A 17891-nucleotide genomic window follows, 5' to 3' on the forward strand; every position below is an offset into this window, starting at 1 on the left:
CTTCTTCAACCACTTCCCAATGACTCACAAATTGCAGTTATTTTGACACCCACTTACGTAAGCAACCTTTTAAGGTAAAGTATCATCTTTATTGTAACGCTTGTGAATTTCTTTATTATTTGAATGTATAAAAACTATGCTATCATTTTTATTAGGTGTCTGTCTTACGTGTCACTGATGAAGTTTTTGAGTGTTGTGTCCCAAACTCCTTTTCCCCATAAGCCCTGTGGTTTTTATTGTGCAGTTTTGCCTAGTACAGTGGCTTTTGAGGATGCATATGTCAGGTTATAACAGAACTGATTGTACTTACTTCACAGAGTAGTTATGAGAATTAAGTGATTTATTACATATGATGCACTGGCAATGATGCTTAACATAATAAACACCTAATAAATATTATCCACTGTCATCATTACTATTCTTATTAGAATAATTGTTATTTGACCAAAGCATTATGGTAATGAGAAATATTGGTGGAATTTAATCCCTATATATACCAGTTGTCTTGGATTATAAGAGACATTGTTACAGATATTCAAACACTATCATTTATGAGTCTGTTAGATATGTATATAGTTGATGTGTATATTATTTGAATGAGTGTTGTATCACACACTAAGTGTGATAAGTGTCCTATCCTCACGAACTTCAGTTTAACAGGGTGTTGATATATATCCTTTTCACTTATTGAATACTCAAAAATTCACCTAAGTAGATGATCTGATTCATATTTTGGGTTATTTTGTTGAAGGTTCAGAATGCTAAGCAAGTAAACAGTGCACTTAAACAGAAAATGGAAGGTGGAATTGAAGAATTCAAACCTCCTGAGGTATGTTATTGAGGAGTACATGTGCTAAGTACAGTGAAACCTTGTTCTTTGAGTTATCCAGTGTTCAACTACTATTTTGGTTACATGTTAATACTTTGAAGGTTTTATAATATGGATAATTTATTATGTCTCTATAGATAGTTACTCTCTTGAGACTTGGCTAATGATTTACATTAAATCATTTCGTCCCTGTCCTTAGCACTTCTTATCAAGCAAAGTAATTAGGGAAAATAGCGATACTAGTAGGCCCAGTGCATGTGAAACTAGAAGGTCATTAATGAACAAGCCAGGGCATTTTTAGGTCTAGAGCAGTGTTTGTTCAAAGCCCTTTCCTACCTGTGTAAATTGGTAACAGGAAGAAAAGATCACAAGAAAAGGAGCTCATTTTAACAGTTTTAACAAAATTTTACTTTAATTTTGTGTATTTGGATTTTGGCTCAGGTTTCCAATTAGGATTTTAGTAGGTGGACTTACATTCTTGTACTCATATCCTGGAAAATATAAAATCCAAAAACAAGATATAGATTGGCCATTTTCTCAAGTCTTACTTGTACTTCAGCTAAAATTTAATATGTTTTTTATATTTGTGATGACTAAGGATGTACTTAAATGCTCATAAAATCCAATCAAATATTTTTACAGAAGCTTCTATTATAAAGTCTTTTCTCTTTTCTCTCTCTTTTTTAAGACTCCTGTGTTATGCTTCATATCCTGGACTTGCTTTTCTATGTATGTAATAATCAAATAATCCTACTTGGTCTTAATGGGATGTTTTTTTCCCCCAAATCACAGGTTGACTGAAATATCTACAAAGGAAATATGTATGAGGGGATGGGGGGAGGCAGAAGAGTAGTACTTCATATGCCATCTTACTCATTAGAATCTTTCAGAAAGGAAGAATCATTATGAAGGAAGTTGTTTTTGTTTGTTTTGAATAGTCTCTTTCAAGAAGGTCAGGCAATGGAAAAGAATGAAATATATGTAGACTAATATCTCATTCCAAACCCCCAGGTAAACTGACAAATATTCTAGTGATATTTAAATAAAGATAGTGTAATACAAAGAATACTGCTTTATTTTATGTTATATTATTGCGACAAAAATTAAATTTTGTATTGGAATTAATTTAATATTTAATTATGCATTATAAAATGCATAAAAGCAAAAAACTTTAAATGCCTATGAGTTTATAATTTAAAATTAAATTAAAAAATATAGCAGATGTTGAAAACATTATGGGAATATCTTGAAGAACTTTATGCCAATAAGTTTGAAAATTTAAACAAAACTTAGAAATTCCTAGGAAAATATGGCTTACCAAAAGTGTCTTAAAAAGAAAGAAAACTGAATAATTTATAACCATTAAATAATTGAAGGAACAATTAACATTTTTTCTCATAAGAAAACAGCAGGCCAAGAAAACTTTACAGAAAAAGTCTACCAAATTTTCAAGGAAATAAAATTCTAATCTCAAATTTTCCAGAAAATTGCAGAATAGTCTCATTCACTAACATTATATAAAGTAAGATGTGAAAGTACAATAGCATTTATAACTTTCCTGTATGCTGCTTCTTTTGATAATCGCATAAGTCCAAAGAAGTAGATGAAGTAAATGCTGTTATTTTACATGAGGAAGTTGGGCCTCAGAGAGATTAACTGACTTGATCAAGATCACACATCTAGTAAATAGTGAAACTCTGACTGTATTTCAGATGCCTAGAGTCCAGTTTAATGCCATGCTGTCCTAGATTAATGCCATGCTGCCTCTTACTTTTGGAAGTTTTCATATAATAGTAAAAGTGTATATTAGATTCTCACATTTAAATGCAGTTATTGGGGGACTTCCCTGGCAGTCCAGTGGTTAAGACTTCACCTTCCAATGCAGGGGTGCAGGTTTGATCCCCGGTCGGGGCGCTAAAATCCCACATGCCTCGTGGCCAAAAAACGTAAAAGAGAAGCAATATTGTAACAAATTCAATAAAGAGTTTAAAAATGGTCCACATAAAAGAAAATATTTAAAAAAATTAAAAAAAATAAATGCAGTTACTGGTTTAGAAGTTATCATTTATTATATCTCTTGGTTTATTGTAAAAATAATGATCAAAATGAAACAATCAAAATCTTAACACACTACAATCCATACACTGAAGTTTATATATTACTTTGAGGTTGATTTTGAGCTCACATGACTTGAAAAATGTATATATGTTTTATCATCTAGAAAATGCCCAGGATATATTTATATTTATCATATTGTTCCTATTCCTTTACAGGGGAGAGCAACCTGAATAGATATATTTCAAAACACTAGATTAACAGTCATATTAAAGACCTTGAAAAATCATGTAATCTATCCCCTTACCTTTAGGTTAGCTGGTACCTAACCTAAAAAATTTCTCCCTAATACCTAATAAAAGGATTTTATTAACCTTTTAAACAATAGGCTACTAAATTATGTAACTCAACTGGAAGTAAACAGTTACTAAGATGCTTACTTATTCATTTGGTTGTATTTGTTATTTTCACTGATTTAGGGAAAATATTGGTGAAGAAAGTCCATTCACTTCCCTAAGTATTTATGATCACCTGTTTCATGTAAGGCACTGCATTAAGCAGTGTGTGTGGGGGGAAGAGGCGACACCTAAAAAGGAGGAAGGATAGATTTTTTCCATCTACTTCTTAAAAGAAGAATTTATAGTCTAGATATTATAAGACAAACTGATTAAAGTTATAGATTTATAAGTAAAGATCTTAGGAAAATAAGTGGCTATTACTCATTCCAGCTAGGGTAATCAGGGAGGACTTCCTAGAGGGGGAAGTTTCAGCTGAAGTTTGAAGGATGAGTAGGAGTTTTGCACATACAAAAAGGGCAGGTGAAGGGAATAACGTGAACAATGGTTTGGTGTTGAGCAGTACATTCAAAATATAAATACAGTGGGGAAAAATAAAAGCACTGGATATTCCCTGAGCACTTCTTATGTGCTCATTATTGTGCTAATTACTATTGAGAATTCAGTGGAAGTATAAAACAATGTTTTCTCAAGAAGCATATTGTCTACTTGGGAAGGCAAACTTGGTTGCAGAGGATGAATGCACAGGGTGTATGAGAGATGTTAATGAGGTTGAGTTTAACAGGGACTTCTTTGTGATAGAGGTCAGTGGGCAAGAACACTGTGAAAACAAAGTCTTTGTGAAAGCTAGGAAGAGAAGTTTGCCTTTTAAATTAAGTCAAATGGAAAGGCCCTATAGCTTCTTCAATTTAGGAAGGATGTAATGCAAAATTTTTATTTTGGAAAAGGTATCCTGGCAGTGTTTTACAAGATACATTAGAAACTTTAGAGCTGCTAAAATACCAAGCATGTGAGTGATAAAGTAAATGGTAAACGGGTACTGGGTAGTGTCAGGTATTAGTTGTAGGAATGGACAGCAAGTGATAAATCTAGAGAACATTGCAAAGTAGAGGTTACTGTATCTCCTGGAAAGTATGTGAGAGTGTTGTGGGGAGCAGTGGTATGTTTGGTTATGCTTTGATTTGTTGTGGGAGGAGGTAAGTGGGGGGCAAGGAGATTAATGAATCTAGGAAGGAAGAAACTGAAAAAGGAGTGCTTTTTGAAGCTAAAAATTTCCCAGTCTGGGTATTTTCATGCATAGGTGTGTGACATCCTTTCATTATGGATGTTGGATGGAATTTTCAACACTGAGTAGCGGTGACCTTTTCTAACTCTTCCAAGTCAGAGGTAGTATGAATCCACTACTGACAAAAATGGGAAAGATGTGAAGACAGTTTAGCAGGGGAAGGATGTAGTAAAGATGCTGAATTCACTAAGGATGTCATAGATTGTTCTAGATGGCTCTTTGGGGCCTTCTACATTATCATCGTTACTATTATATACTGGATTGTTTTATATTAATATTTTATTATTTTTAAAACAACAGTATTTCAGACTGGGGTTTGCTGCAAAAGAATATTCTCAGTGGTACCTCATAGCTCACCATTACTACCACACAGTTTTAGATTCCTAGATATAGTCTAGTTGTCCTTTCCTTAAGTTAAACAAATCTCTACCAAAGTTTCTTGGGTCTAAAATATAAAAATCAGTAACGTAAAGGAATCCTTTGTATTTTTTAAATGTTGATTCTCTTTCTCCTATAATGTTCCCTTTCTTCCACTGTTTCCATTTTGTAACACATAGACTTTTAAATTCCATACAGTTTCAACTCCCCCTCTGCATTTTTCCACTGAAGCATCTTCTTAAAGATTAATATTGGTGCTAATGACCAAATTCCACAGCTCTAACTCATTTCCCTTGCCTTTTTCTGAGCCCTTCACATAGTGATGACCTCCTTCTTCCTCTAACTTTTGAGAAGTTATGTTCTCTTTTATAACTATTATTTTCCCTTCTCAGCCGTAATTTTTCTTTCTCTACATAAATAAAGACATTCTCCAAATTTTTATCCTCAGAATGCATTTCTCTTCTGTTTGGAAATATACAGTCTCATCACTTTGCTATATTAAAGTCATATCATATGTACATTTAAATGACATAAATTCAACCATAGCTATCAGCCAAATAAAAAAGAGTATGTGTAGTAATAGCGAATGCAGTAGTACTGGCAATTCTGCCTAAACTCCATTTATTGAGTGTATACCCCAGAGTGAGCAGTTATGAGCTGGAAACTGTAAATCCACCATTCCTTTAGTCAGTTTTAGCTTCCATATGCCTCCTGAGCATTTCCTTGAACTGAGCGATATTCTAGTATTTAAATAAGTATTTATATTTTTCATTCAGTACTATCCTAAATTCGAGCCACAGGCTTCATCTGGGATTTGACTGAGAAACTAGTGGCCCATTCCAATGCTGGAGGAATAATTGGCTATGTGGACTTTTTGAGAGACTGTGCCTGTCTCCGTGGCTACCTTTGTAAGAACATTTCAAGAGTAATTTGGGGAGGGAAAAAAAAAAGCAAAAAAATTCACAGGCTGGTTTTAGTAAGATGACTCCATTGTTTTCCCTCATAAACATTTTCCAGACACTTAAAAAAAAAGTGTTTGAATAGATGAATCTGTTTTAGCCTCCTGCCTAATACCATTTTTCAGTGTATCCCAAGTTAAATTCCTCATCTTAGCCTTGCCTTCCCACATCTCCCAAATCCTAAATCCTTAACAGCATCACCCTTCTCCCAGCTTTCTAGGCTTAAAGTCTTACTCTGCTCATAATCCTACCCTTCTCCCCTTGCTCCTTACTGCCCCACCCCCCGCCCAGCACAACTGCTTATTAAATCTAGTATGAACTCATCAACCTTGGTTTTTATGACACTTCCAAAAGTGGTCCTTACTGTATTTTGGTTTAGTTAAGTATCACCAACCTTCCAGGCTTATTTATCACTTCTTCCTGGCAAAAATCCTCTTGTTCCCTGTAATGGTATGCCTTCTCCTCATTTTTGCCTTTCAGAAACTTCTCCTATTCTTAAACCCACCTCAGACTCCAGTCCCTTCAACTTTCCGTTTTCCGTATTCTAATCATTTTGACTTTTCCCTCTCGTCTTTGAACCCCCAGTGTACTCTGTACTTTTTAATTTTAATAATAGTTATTCGTCTTCATCCCATCTCCTGATATGCTTGTAAACTGATAAATAAGTCTTCATAGAGCTTGTTATTTCTCTTTCACCTTTTATTCTCTTTTCACTAACGACACCTTTTCCTCCAGTTTATGCCTTTCAGGTTTAACAAACGTCGATTGATCAATTTCTGCTGCTAAGGCACTGTGCTAGATGTTCTACATGTATCCTAACTTTAATCCTAAGAACAACTTGCAATGTAGTATTACAAGAGATCCTTAGTATCCAAATGTTCATTAATCTAAGGAATACATGGAGAAGCAAAAGTTGCCAAATAAGAAAATATTCACTAATGAATTGAGCACCTATAAAATTAGGCTCTATTCACCAATTCTCCCTAATTAACTCTAGCTGTTGTCCTTCCCGTCCATCACAGCAACATCCTTCTCTGTTACTCTCTTGCTAATACAATGCAAATACAAAATGAAATTGTAAGCCTTGCAAAAGATGTGAAACTTCATGAAGTCTATGAAAGTACACGAGAATGACTTTAATCATTTGCAAAATTGTTGACAAATGGGTATCTAGCAGAATTAACAATGGAAAAAAAGAGGATGGTGACTGAGACAAGCACTTTAAAGAAGAATAATTTGAGTAACAAAGAATTAAGGGCGGTTTCAAAGAATTAAGAGAAATTTGTTGAAGTCTTCAAAACAAAAATGGCCTATATGCTATGCTCATGTTGTAAATTGCAAAGCTAGAGAATGTTATACCATTGTATAGTCAGAAGAGGTATGCCAAAAAATAAAATTAAAGCATGTAAGTGGAATCAGTGACTATTTTTTACTGAGCTAATTTTCCTAAGTTTTAGTTTCATATTTCAGATCAAGTTACAATCAACCCTTTATTTTTTAACCATTTACTCTGAAATACTTGGACCTGTTTTAAATAGGTTCCAGTACCAATTATCCTTGGGTACCAAGGGCCTCTTCTGTCTACCTGTCACAGCCACGGTAGCATCAGATTGCCTGAGTATTAACTCAAATATTAGCTCCTACTTCATTCTTGTTACTCCTCTTGGGGGATTAATTGCTAGTTTTTCCTCTGTCATCTCCTTTTTCTTTTCACTTTTTTAGCCTTGGTTCACCCTTATTACTGCTTCTGTATGTCCTATTTCCCCTCTTTCTCTTTGCCTGTTTACTGTTATTCCTTTACCTTATCACCGGTATCCTAATCTGGAGGCTTATCCAGTCTTTGCCTGGCCTGCCTTGCTATCCTTTTATAATCTCATCATCTGGAATTCAGTGCTTTGTGTTTTAGGTTTTTTCCTCCTTTACTATAGGTGTTTTTTTTTATTTTTTTCTTTCTTCTCTCCTAATTTTTTTTAGAATTTTTGTTTCATTCTTTCTTCCAAATGCTTGCTTATACCTCTTCACTCACGGTGAGAAAGTTGGTGTTACCCAGAACCGCTGTGTACTGTGGAAACTCTTATTGCTAAGACAACAAGTGAGATAAGACCTAAACACCCTTTTCAGAGGAAGCCTTTGTTACTGTTTTGCCCAGCATGTGCGTGTATTACATTGGCCACTTTATCTGGGCAGTTTCTACTGCAAACCTCTGTAAGCCGGTATACTTATTTCTGTCCCTCCATCTACTGCCAAAGGTTCTTGATTACTCAGCAGTGGGTATACACTAGTGAAATTTGGTTAGCTGTTTAATTGATATTGTAATGCTGCCATAGTAAAAATCTTAAACTTAGAAATTTGTTAAACAAAAATACTGGAAAGAATGTAGGAGGTCTTGGGGGGAAAATCTATTCTTATAGTGGGTCACTCTCTGCTTTAGAAATGAAGTATTTTAGGGCATAGGCCTGATCTACAGTTTTATGGTAATTTATGCAACACTGTTTTTGATGGAGTGAGGATAGGTTTAATCTAAATATGAAGAGAAGAAATTTTAGAGAGAGTCACAGATCCTTCTCTGAAGAAAACGAAGTCTCTTAAATGTTTAAAACTAGGCTAAAATTAACATCTGCAACATATGATAGGAACATTGTAGTTGGAAAATAGGCGATTAATAGATTTTCTCAGTTTTGATATCTCTGCCTAGAGTATAAGTGCGAATGTTGTTCATTCTCCCAAAATGGTACATTTCCCTTTCATTATCTTTTTGTGTTGGTAAAAGGTAATTCAGAATATATTTTTTAATTCTTATAAAAATGAAATCCTCATAAATCAGAGTTTTAGTAATCTCTTGTCTGTGATTTGGTGAAAAGTTTAAAAAAAATAAGCACTTTGGAAAAATGTCTGTCTTCATATCCTCATTAGGAAACTTCTCTTTAATTTTGTAGTCAAATCAGAAAATTAATGCCCGTTGGACCACAGAGGAGCAGCTTCTAGCAGTGCAAGGTATATTAAAGATAAGCAGTTACTGTTGTTAATAATTATTTAACTTGTCATGAAAGGTGACTACCATAGTTCTTCCCTTCGTTTAGAAATGGATCAAGAAAGGGGTCTTGTGTTCACCACAAAGTCCTGGTGAGCATGAATTCTGTTTTGTACTTGTGGATGTGACATACTGAGCCTGTGTGCATTTTGGGTCCTGAACAGCATGTAATGCATTCTCAGCACTAAATAAATGATGGTGGTGACAAGCTTGAACAAGTCATGGTCTCTCCGTGCCTCTACTTCAGTATTCCTGCAGTTGGGTTCATTCTTACTGTATCAGTCAATAACTCATTACTTAAAGCATAAACTAATTTATGTTTCTGGTTTCCCTGATTACTCTGTATTTGATAAATGTCAGGTACTGAAAATATTAATGATATGCTTTACCTTCAGTGTACCATAACTTACTTAAGAGATATGCCACTGAATGCTTCAAAACCTGACTTTAAATATGTCTATTTATACAAAAGAGAGACTTAAGATATATGTATCTACACATACAATTTTAAATGCACTATTTATAAGACTGCTTTGTTGTATGAATTGTATGGCAGAAAACTTTTTGTAATATGAATACCCATGGGCAAATTGCACTATAATCTTAGATTTTCTTGTATTTGAATTACTTAAAGAAGGGCATATTGTATGTTTTAATTCAGTGTTGTAGATTTTTTTCCCTTTCAAGATGAACTATCTGCAGGACTGACTGTGTGATTTAAGTTTGGTTTACAATTTGTTTCTTCCTGGCTGAGCCCTCTGTATTGAGTACTAACAGCTTTTTTGTCTAGGTTAACTACTATAAGAGGGTTGGGCCCCAGTGAAACATATACCTTTAAAAATAGTTCCAAGTATTCAAACATAGAGAAAATATTTAACTCAAAAATGTTGTGCAAGTATCATTCGGATATGAGAATAATGTAGTTAAAGATTGATTAATAGATGACTCTGCAGTTTGAATTAGAGTAAGAATTACTCACACAGTGTGACTTGAAAATGTCACAGGAGGGTGCCAACAAGATAATGTCAGCCTTCCCTTTGGTATACAGTCATTTCATAAATAGAAATACTTGATTTGATGGAGGCAGGGTGCTGGATGTGCATTGAGCACATCTGTAATTGTAGAATTAAGTTTCTGAATGAGTCAGAACAAAGTTTAATTAGTTTATAATGTTCAATAATAGCTGTTTTAAAACTAAAAACTGACAATTTAAATTTTTGATTAAAAAATTAGTATTTTCAATGGCTGTCTCATATTTATTTAGAATTATGTCTTATGGCTCTAACATAGTTATTTGAGTAGGCATTGGTTTGACTGATGGTTTGACTGTTTCCCTTCATCAGAGTAGCCTATAGAATTTAACCCCGTCTTCCAGTATTTCATTGCTTAAAGGTTAGTATACTAATCCTGTACTCTTCATATAAGAAATTATCCCAGTGAAATGGTTTTCTTAAGAGAATCGGCTAGGAAGTCTGGGTTAATCTTTCTCTGTATGTACAGAATCAGGATTTGATATTGTTCTACAGTACTCCTTTAAGTGGTAGGATCCATTGAATCTTATGGCTGGGTTGGATATTATGAAAAGCTGCATTCAAGAGAAGGACAATGGAAAGATTTACATATGGAGTTGAGCTATATATGTGGACATTATTTCAGCTTATAAATATTACAAGAATGGAGTATTTATAGAAATAATCAAACATTTCCTCTCTCCTGAGGGATATTCAGTGTCATATTTTTATGCCCGTTTAAAAAGTAGTCCTTAAATAAATTACACTAATGGAGCAATTTGTATGGAAAGATTCATGTTCTTAGGATTTTGAAAGCACTCTCTTAGTATGTTAATGTCTTCGTTTTTATTTAAATATTTATTTTGACTCTGTGTGGGAAATTTTTATTTTCACTTTGAGTTTTTAGGGTTTTGTTTTGGGTTTTGTCTTTGTTTTTGTTATATAAAATAAAACAAAGCTAAGCTATTTGTGTCCAAAATAGTTATTTTAGGGAGAATTAAAAAGTACCATCTTTGCTTCATGTGCCCATGTATTTATATAATACTCAAAAGTGTGTCTTATAAACAGTATAATCGTATAGTAATGTCACCTGTACCTGAGTCTCAGTGTGGTTAAGGTACACAATTGCACTTTTTATTTTAACATGTGTAATCCAGAAGTACTTATCTTAGCAGGTAATTGTTTTTGGTTTTTTCTTCTTCTTTTTAATCTTTATTTATGATAAGCCTTTACATGATATTATTCTTCTGGCCACTTCAGTTTCAAATCATTTATGTTTTGATACTAACATGTTTTAATTTATATAGCACTGTCTATTCAAGACATTTTACATATAGATTCTGATTTGACATTCATTTGTTAAATGCTTTATTTTATCTTGCTCATAGTTGACCATTACAGTGACCTAGAGAGAGAAATGTTGACTCTAGTGTCACGAGTGAGATTTATAACTCTACTATTAAATAAACTTTTTGTTGTAATTCTGAAAACCAAATAAGTATATTAAGATCATTTCCTAGGGCTTAAATATATATTTCCCACTTCCATCTGCTCATATTGTTGTTAACTAAGTACTAGCCATTTAAATTGTAAATAAATATTATTTTAACAACAAATATTTAAATAAATAAATAAGCCATTTCCCCTTCTTTCTCCCTTATTTGGAAGGGGGGGAAATCATGCTCAGACCAGATAGGAATGTCTGCTTTTACTTGTGTAATCTGTCACTTTATTATGTTGATTTTAGTTCTAACTGTGTTATAACTTCAGTAGCATTCTTCGAGAGTCCCCAAGTGGGATATTATAAATGCTGCTTTAATTTAATTTAATCCTCTTAAAATACTTACCAAGAATGGTATTTCTACAATTTCTGTAATCTGTTTCAGCTTTGAGTATCTAAATTTTCTATTATAACAAATTAGTTAACAGTAAGACCAGTTATAGTCTTCACATATTTGTGTTAATGGTGAAATACCCCTGTTTGTAGCTTATGTCATATATATAAATATTTTTTTCTAATCTATGGTGCTTTTAGAAATTATCCTAAAATCAGTCTTGATATTCATATGATAAACATTCCTTATTAAGCAAGAATTAAGAAAAGAATTAGATTCTAGGTGTATTTTTTTCATGTAAAATGGAACAATTATTATCTGTTTTCAAAAAGTAACAATACATTTAAATGATAGTGCAAAACATCTGCTTTTTAAAGTGTATAGGGGCAGAAGCATGGTATACAATGTTTGACATTTTTATTTTATGTCTCCTCTTAAATGTATTCATTTCTTAGTCATTAGTGGTAAAAAACTAAAAAAACAAACAAAAAAATATGCTTCCCAACTACAATATTTGTGCTATATTAGGATAAACAACAAAAAATTTTTCTAATTTTATCAAGGCATCAACTTTAATTTTTAGGTTTTTTTTATATATTACTTGCCCTCTCATATAAAATAGGAAATGACAGAACTGTGTTCAAGTGAGTTATGCTTACAGTTAAATTTTACCTTCTCAAAAAAAAAAAAAAAATTTTACCTCTCTCCCTATAGTTTATACATTCATTCCTTTTTAGGAGCAATGAAGTTGCAAGTCTAGAAATTGTCTTCTTCCTAATTTTATCTCCTACTTTAAAAAAAGCTAGAATGGTCCCTAACGTAGGGGGGGGAAAGAGATTTGGCTATGGATTAAGGCATAAGGATTGCAACGATCCTTACATGATCCTCAGTACATGAATGATCAAAAGGAGGTGGAGATAGATTCATACATTTCCATCTAAAAGTTATCTGTTTGCATTAGAGAGGTTCTTCTGTTATAACTGATATCACAAGAATGGAGGCCCAAAAGTATAATTGTCAACCCTCTGATGCACTTGCTTCAGATAATTAATGATTCAAAATTCCCAGCATTTTGGGGATGGAATTTAACTTGTAGCAAGAAGATGGGAAGCTTCAGAAGAGAAAGGCTAGACATTGGAAAGAGAATATATGATTTGGACTTTTAGCCATTGCCCAGATGCACCAATCACTGTCCCACTGCTGTTGATATCTTTTTTACCTTCTTTACTGGGAATTCTTGACAAGATTTACAGGAGGTGAAAAGAAATGCATGTTCCTGAATGGTTTGAGTTTAAAATTAACCTCTTATTGATAGGAAAGAACCATATCCTTGGAGTTTCTAGATGTCACTGTATTCTTACTTCAAAAATAGATTTTTGAAAAATTAATATTTCCCAATTATACTAAGTACATGCTCACTTTAAGACATTTGTGCAAGAAGCAGGAAAAAATATCCCCCAGATTTTCATTACCTATATCTAGAAGTAGCTTGTCACTGTAATATTGGCTTTGGGTTTTTTTTGGAGTCCAAAATAAGATTTTAAAAATAACTTTTTAAACGTACTGAAAGCAGATTTATGATATCCTTTCTGTCAAAATAGAAAAACGTCTACATACCATGTCCAGAATTGGGAAACACCATATTACAAATGCTCCTGAACTTACTATTTTACTACCCAAAGCTCTAAAAATACAAATTGTTTTTTGGTTGGGTAATATAGAACACTGGTTGGAAAATAAAATAATGATAACACAATATCCTAATGAGTTATATTTTTATATTAATTCCCAAACAAAACTTTAAAAGTATATATTATAAAGATTATACCGTTTCATCTGCCAGTGTAGAAGCCATGTTGTTTCACTGTAACTTTGAAATGAAATTTAGAAATTTTACTGAAAACAATTTTTTCCTCTCCCTGGGAAATATTTAATTTCCCTCTTCTGGGGTTCTCTTAAGTTGTTTCCCACTCACCTTTGAAAACTGACCTCTTGCCCTAAAGGTCACAAATTTAATTTAAAACCGTGGTTCAGATGGACCTAAGCCTTTTATATCTTCAGGAGGAGTGAGAGAGATTTAATCTTTTTTTTGTTTTGTTTTAGAGAGATTTAAAAAGTATTCTACATTTATTTGTTATTTCATAATGAGATAATGAGTGATTAGATGATTTAACTTGTTTACTTTTTGATACCTTTAGTGAATTGTCAATCAAAAGTGATAGAGATAGTATTTCACATAAGGAAATAGAGTTACTAATTAGGAATAGTTGTGCTATCTTATTGTCTCACAGTATTACTTTATTGATTCAGCCTGTGATATGGGATATAATTCAGACCATAAAAATCTGTTTATTGGGCTTCCCTGGTGGCGCAGTGGTTGAGAGTCCGCCTGCCGATGCAGGGGACACGGGTTCGTGCCCCGGTCCGGGAAGATCCCACATGTCGCGGAGCGGCTAGGCCCGTGAGCCATGGCCACTGAGCCTGCGCATCCGGAGCCTGTGCTCCGCAATGGGGGAGGCCACAACAGTGAGAGGCCCGCGTACCAGAAAAAAAAAAAAAATTTTGTTTATTGAAGAAATCCATGAGAAATTGATCCTTCATTAGAATACAAATTTGGGTTTTCAAGGTCATTAATATTAGCATTCCCATTTTATGTGTTTTTTGTGCCTAGAATTTTTATCAAGGTGAACATTCTTTAAAGGATAGCAAAATTCTCATACCTGCAGTATTTAATGATGAAAATGAAGGAGAAATTTCAAGTTTTGTAGTAAGAACTTCCTAAGTCATTCTAGCACCAATTCTTATGAGGGATATAATATGAGATACGATGGACCTCGTTTTTTATAAACTGTGGAAAAAGAATGGACCACCCTTTCCTCAGGTACGAGTTGTAACAAAGTAGCTCTGATATCATAGGTTGTTAAAGATGGTTGCTCAGCACCACTACCTTGCGAGGCTGACCTCCAGAAGCCTACCTGGGGATTCATCGGAAGGAGTCAGTCCCATTAAGTCTTCATTTGATGTTTCACTAGAGTTTGACTAGTTATCAGGCATAGTACAGAGCTTAAGAATTCCACCTTGTAGCCAAAATGTGCAACGTCACTGGGAATGTGAAAGTGATAAAGAAGTCAGCCATATGTGACTCTTGTAGCTTGGGAAGAATAATAGAATGAAGCCCTATGGAGGAGAAAAATCAGTCGTATTTCCTGAGCACTTCCTCTGTACTCTGCGTTGTAGTAATGCTGGTGGTACTTTGTATTCCATAGGACAGTACTTTCCAACTTTTTTCACATCATGGAACACAGAGAAAATTATGAAAAATTTCATAACACACTGAGGCAGACAGATGAGGCTATTGTTTGTCCAGAGGAGACTGCCAAGGAGCTCTAGCTCTTCCAGACCCGGCCCAGCCATCCTGCAGGTTAAAGACATTAATATCTGGACCCACTTATTCTCAGGACATGATTGAGATCCTTAGCCAGACTACAGAAGTCTGCAGTGTGGTCTGAGCCTTAAGACTTTGCAAAGTAGTTGATGCGAGACTAGCATACACAAGTTAATGATAAACTTACCTAGGTGACTCAGAACCTAGGTGAACTGAAGAAAATCCAAAGTGTCTGGGTAAACTAAAGTTCTTATAGGAAGTAGTTTTGGTTTGGGGGCATGCAGTTCTGGAAATGCAACAATATTAGTGACAAGGTCTATGGAGCAAGAGAAAATAAAGTGGAAGACCAAAAAAAAAAAAAAATAAGAGTCAGAAGAAGAGGGGACAGTTATATAGTGGAGTTAGACTTGGGGACAGCTTAGTGATAGGTTTTAGAGTGTATTTTGCTAAACAAATGGGTGTTCGGAGGGTTGTAATATTGTCAGACTTGGAGTCAAGAGTTACTCTTAATGTGACTTCTTGCTAAGAATATAGCAGATCTAATCCTAGATTTATTTAAGGTTTTCATTTCTAAGCTCACGTATTCAGTAGCATTAGACATTTCTAGAATGTAAATTAAATATCCATCATGAAAATTAGTACACTGGTAGAACACTGTGTGTGATTTCCAATTAGTATCTGTTTTTCAGTGCAGTCATCTCAAGTTGAGTTGCTGTTTTCCAAAGTACAAGTAGTAGAGAAGTACTTGAGTATGCAGCAGTAATTCTTCATACGAAATGACCTTGGGTTCTTATTGCCAGATAAACCCTTGGTGGAACCTAGTCACCATTAGAATTTATACTCAGTTATGAAGTTCAAACTGGAAATCAGCTCATGGATTTAAGAGAATATAAATTCATTTATATTGTAAAAGAATATAAGATAAAATATTATCAGTAGTGTTTAAGTATCATTATTACTTTGTTGTCATGCATATGTCTTTCCCTTTGAGAACAGAGCAAATGAGCATAGTTTATAAACCCAAAACTCTGTATTAACAATGGGATATGGTTATAGCTTAATAATGTCAGGCCTCCTACCCAAAATGCTCTAAGAGAAAGGAACTCCCCATAGAGTCAAGCCTAGCAAGTTGAATGTAGCAAGAGATACTTACTCCCAAGTTTTCAATAAAAAATAAGCACAGAATTTAAGAACAGGAGTTATATCATGCTGGTGCTTTAGGTAATAGGTGTATCACCCAAATAGCTATCAGTAAGAATATGTCTAGCATTTCTGCTGGGGTATTACTATGTCCTTATATTATTCTCTTATGTGTGATTGTATACATGTTAAGTTTATCTAAATTCCTGTATTTCTGGCTGCTTAGGTTAAACTACAGACTTCAATATCATAGACATCAATATTTTTTTTTCTCCTTTCTCATCTCTAATTAATGAGTTACTGTTTTCTGGTATTTTAAAAAGCAGTTATCAAATTGTAAAATAAAAATTTTGACAGCTTTTATATTTTGAGCTAAGTGCATCTCTTTCTAGAATGAGTCAGTGAATTTCTTTTAGAATTCCCTTAAGAGCAAATTATTGTCCATCTGAGTATATAAACTCACTTTAAACTCTGTAGCATAATTGACTATCTCAAGTTCATAAATCAAATATTATCCCTCATTTAATAAAATTTCCATAATTTTATGCAAGTTAGGTTTTTTAATAACTGAATGTACAATCCTTCTTAAATTTAAGGTAGTGATGATAAGCACAAGTATCTACAAGTAGTCACTATTATACCCTAATTCTTTAGCCTACAGAGCATATCTAGGAATCCTTCATATATACAGTCCTTAGAACTGTTAGGTGAGTTAAAATCCAACAAACTCTGAAAAATAGTTTCCCCTTTTTTTGTCCATCAGATTGTGATGATTCTCCTGCTTTTTATATTTAAATTCTTATCTCATTTCTCTTCATTGGTACCTGGTAAGATAGGCAAGTAATTATGTTGAAGTTGGTGTTAAGACCAAAATTACAATGCTTTTCTTAATGGGGGAACCCTAAGACTACTCACTCAGTCCATTGAGGGGATAAAAGAGATGGTTCGTTCCCATCCAGTTTTGTTTACAAACGGTGTTGCTCAAATTTAGGTGACTGGCTACTAGGGAAATAAATGAATGTGGAATTGAGGATGGAACAAAGAATTCAATGCTTTACAATAAATGGACTGTATTTGAGAGTTCAAGAGAGGATTGGAGAAAATAACTGAGTATGTAAAAAATGGTAAGTTTCTGATTGTTCAGTTGAAGGCAAGTGGCTGGCTCGATGAAATGACATAATTGATAGTTTTCATCTGTGACCCTGATATCTTAGCCTCTATCTCAGAATTGAGAAATGAGCAGAGTTTATCAGAAAGGATTTTCATTGCTGGTATCTTGTGTGTGTGCATGATGTATAGTACACACAGCTCTCCTTATTGATCCTTCACAGGTGTATTATTTACTTTGCCTTCCAGGTGTCCGCAAATATGGTAAAGATTTTCAAGCTATTGCAGATGTAATTGGCAACAAGACTGTTGGCCAAGTGAAGAACTTCTTTGTAAACTACAGGCGTCGGTTTAACTTAGAGGAGGTATTGCAGGAGTGGGAAGCAGAACAAGGAACCCAGGCTTCTAATGGTGATGCTTCTACTTTAGGGGAGGAGACAAAAAGTGCTTCTAATGTGCCATCAGGGAAGAGCACTGATGAAGAAGAGGAGGTGTGTTTGTGTATGGAATTTGAGCTAATATGAGTTGAGGAATCACCATTTTGTGTGGTGTTCTGTAAGGTTAATTTGTCAGAGGACTAG

General features: G+C 34.0%; 1 protein-coding gene across 10 annotated transcripts in view; it reads left to right on the plus strand.

Moving 5' to 3' along the window:
* RCOR3 (REST corepressor 3) overlaps positions 1 to 17891 on the plus strand; it is a 50205-nt gene that overhangs the window by 29356 nt on the left and 2958 nt on the right. For 4 of the 10 annotated variants that reach the window (XM_049701479.1, XM_049701484.1, XM_049701493.1 and 1 more), the window contains 3 exons: positions 752 to 829; positions 8739 to 8796; positions 17560 to 17801. In XM_049701479.1, coding sequence (XP_049557436.1) covers positions 752 to 829; positions 8739 to 8796; positions 17560 to 17801 — 378 coding nt within the window. Of the gene's footprint in view, positions 1 to 751; positions 830 to 8738; positions 8797 to 14944; positions 15445 to 17194; positions 17802 to 17891 lie in introns of those variants that run through there. The other 6 variants (XM_049701489.1, XM_049701491.1, XR_007473278.1 and 3 more) reach the window with 5 other exon arrangements.

The sequence above is a fragment of the Orcinus orca genome, chromosome 1 (assembly GCF_937001465.1).
Source record: "Orcinus orca chromosome 1, mOrcOrc1.1, whole genome shotgun sequence".
In the NCBI taxonomy this organism is placed as follows: domain Eukaryota; kingdom Metazoa; phylum Chordata; class Mammalia; order Artiodactyla; family Delphinidae; genus Orcinus; species Orcinus orca.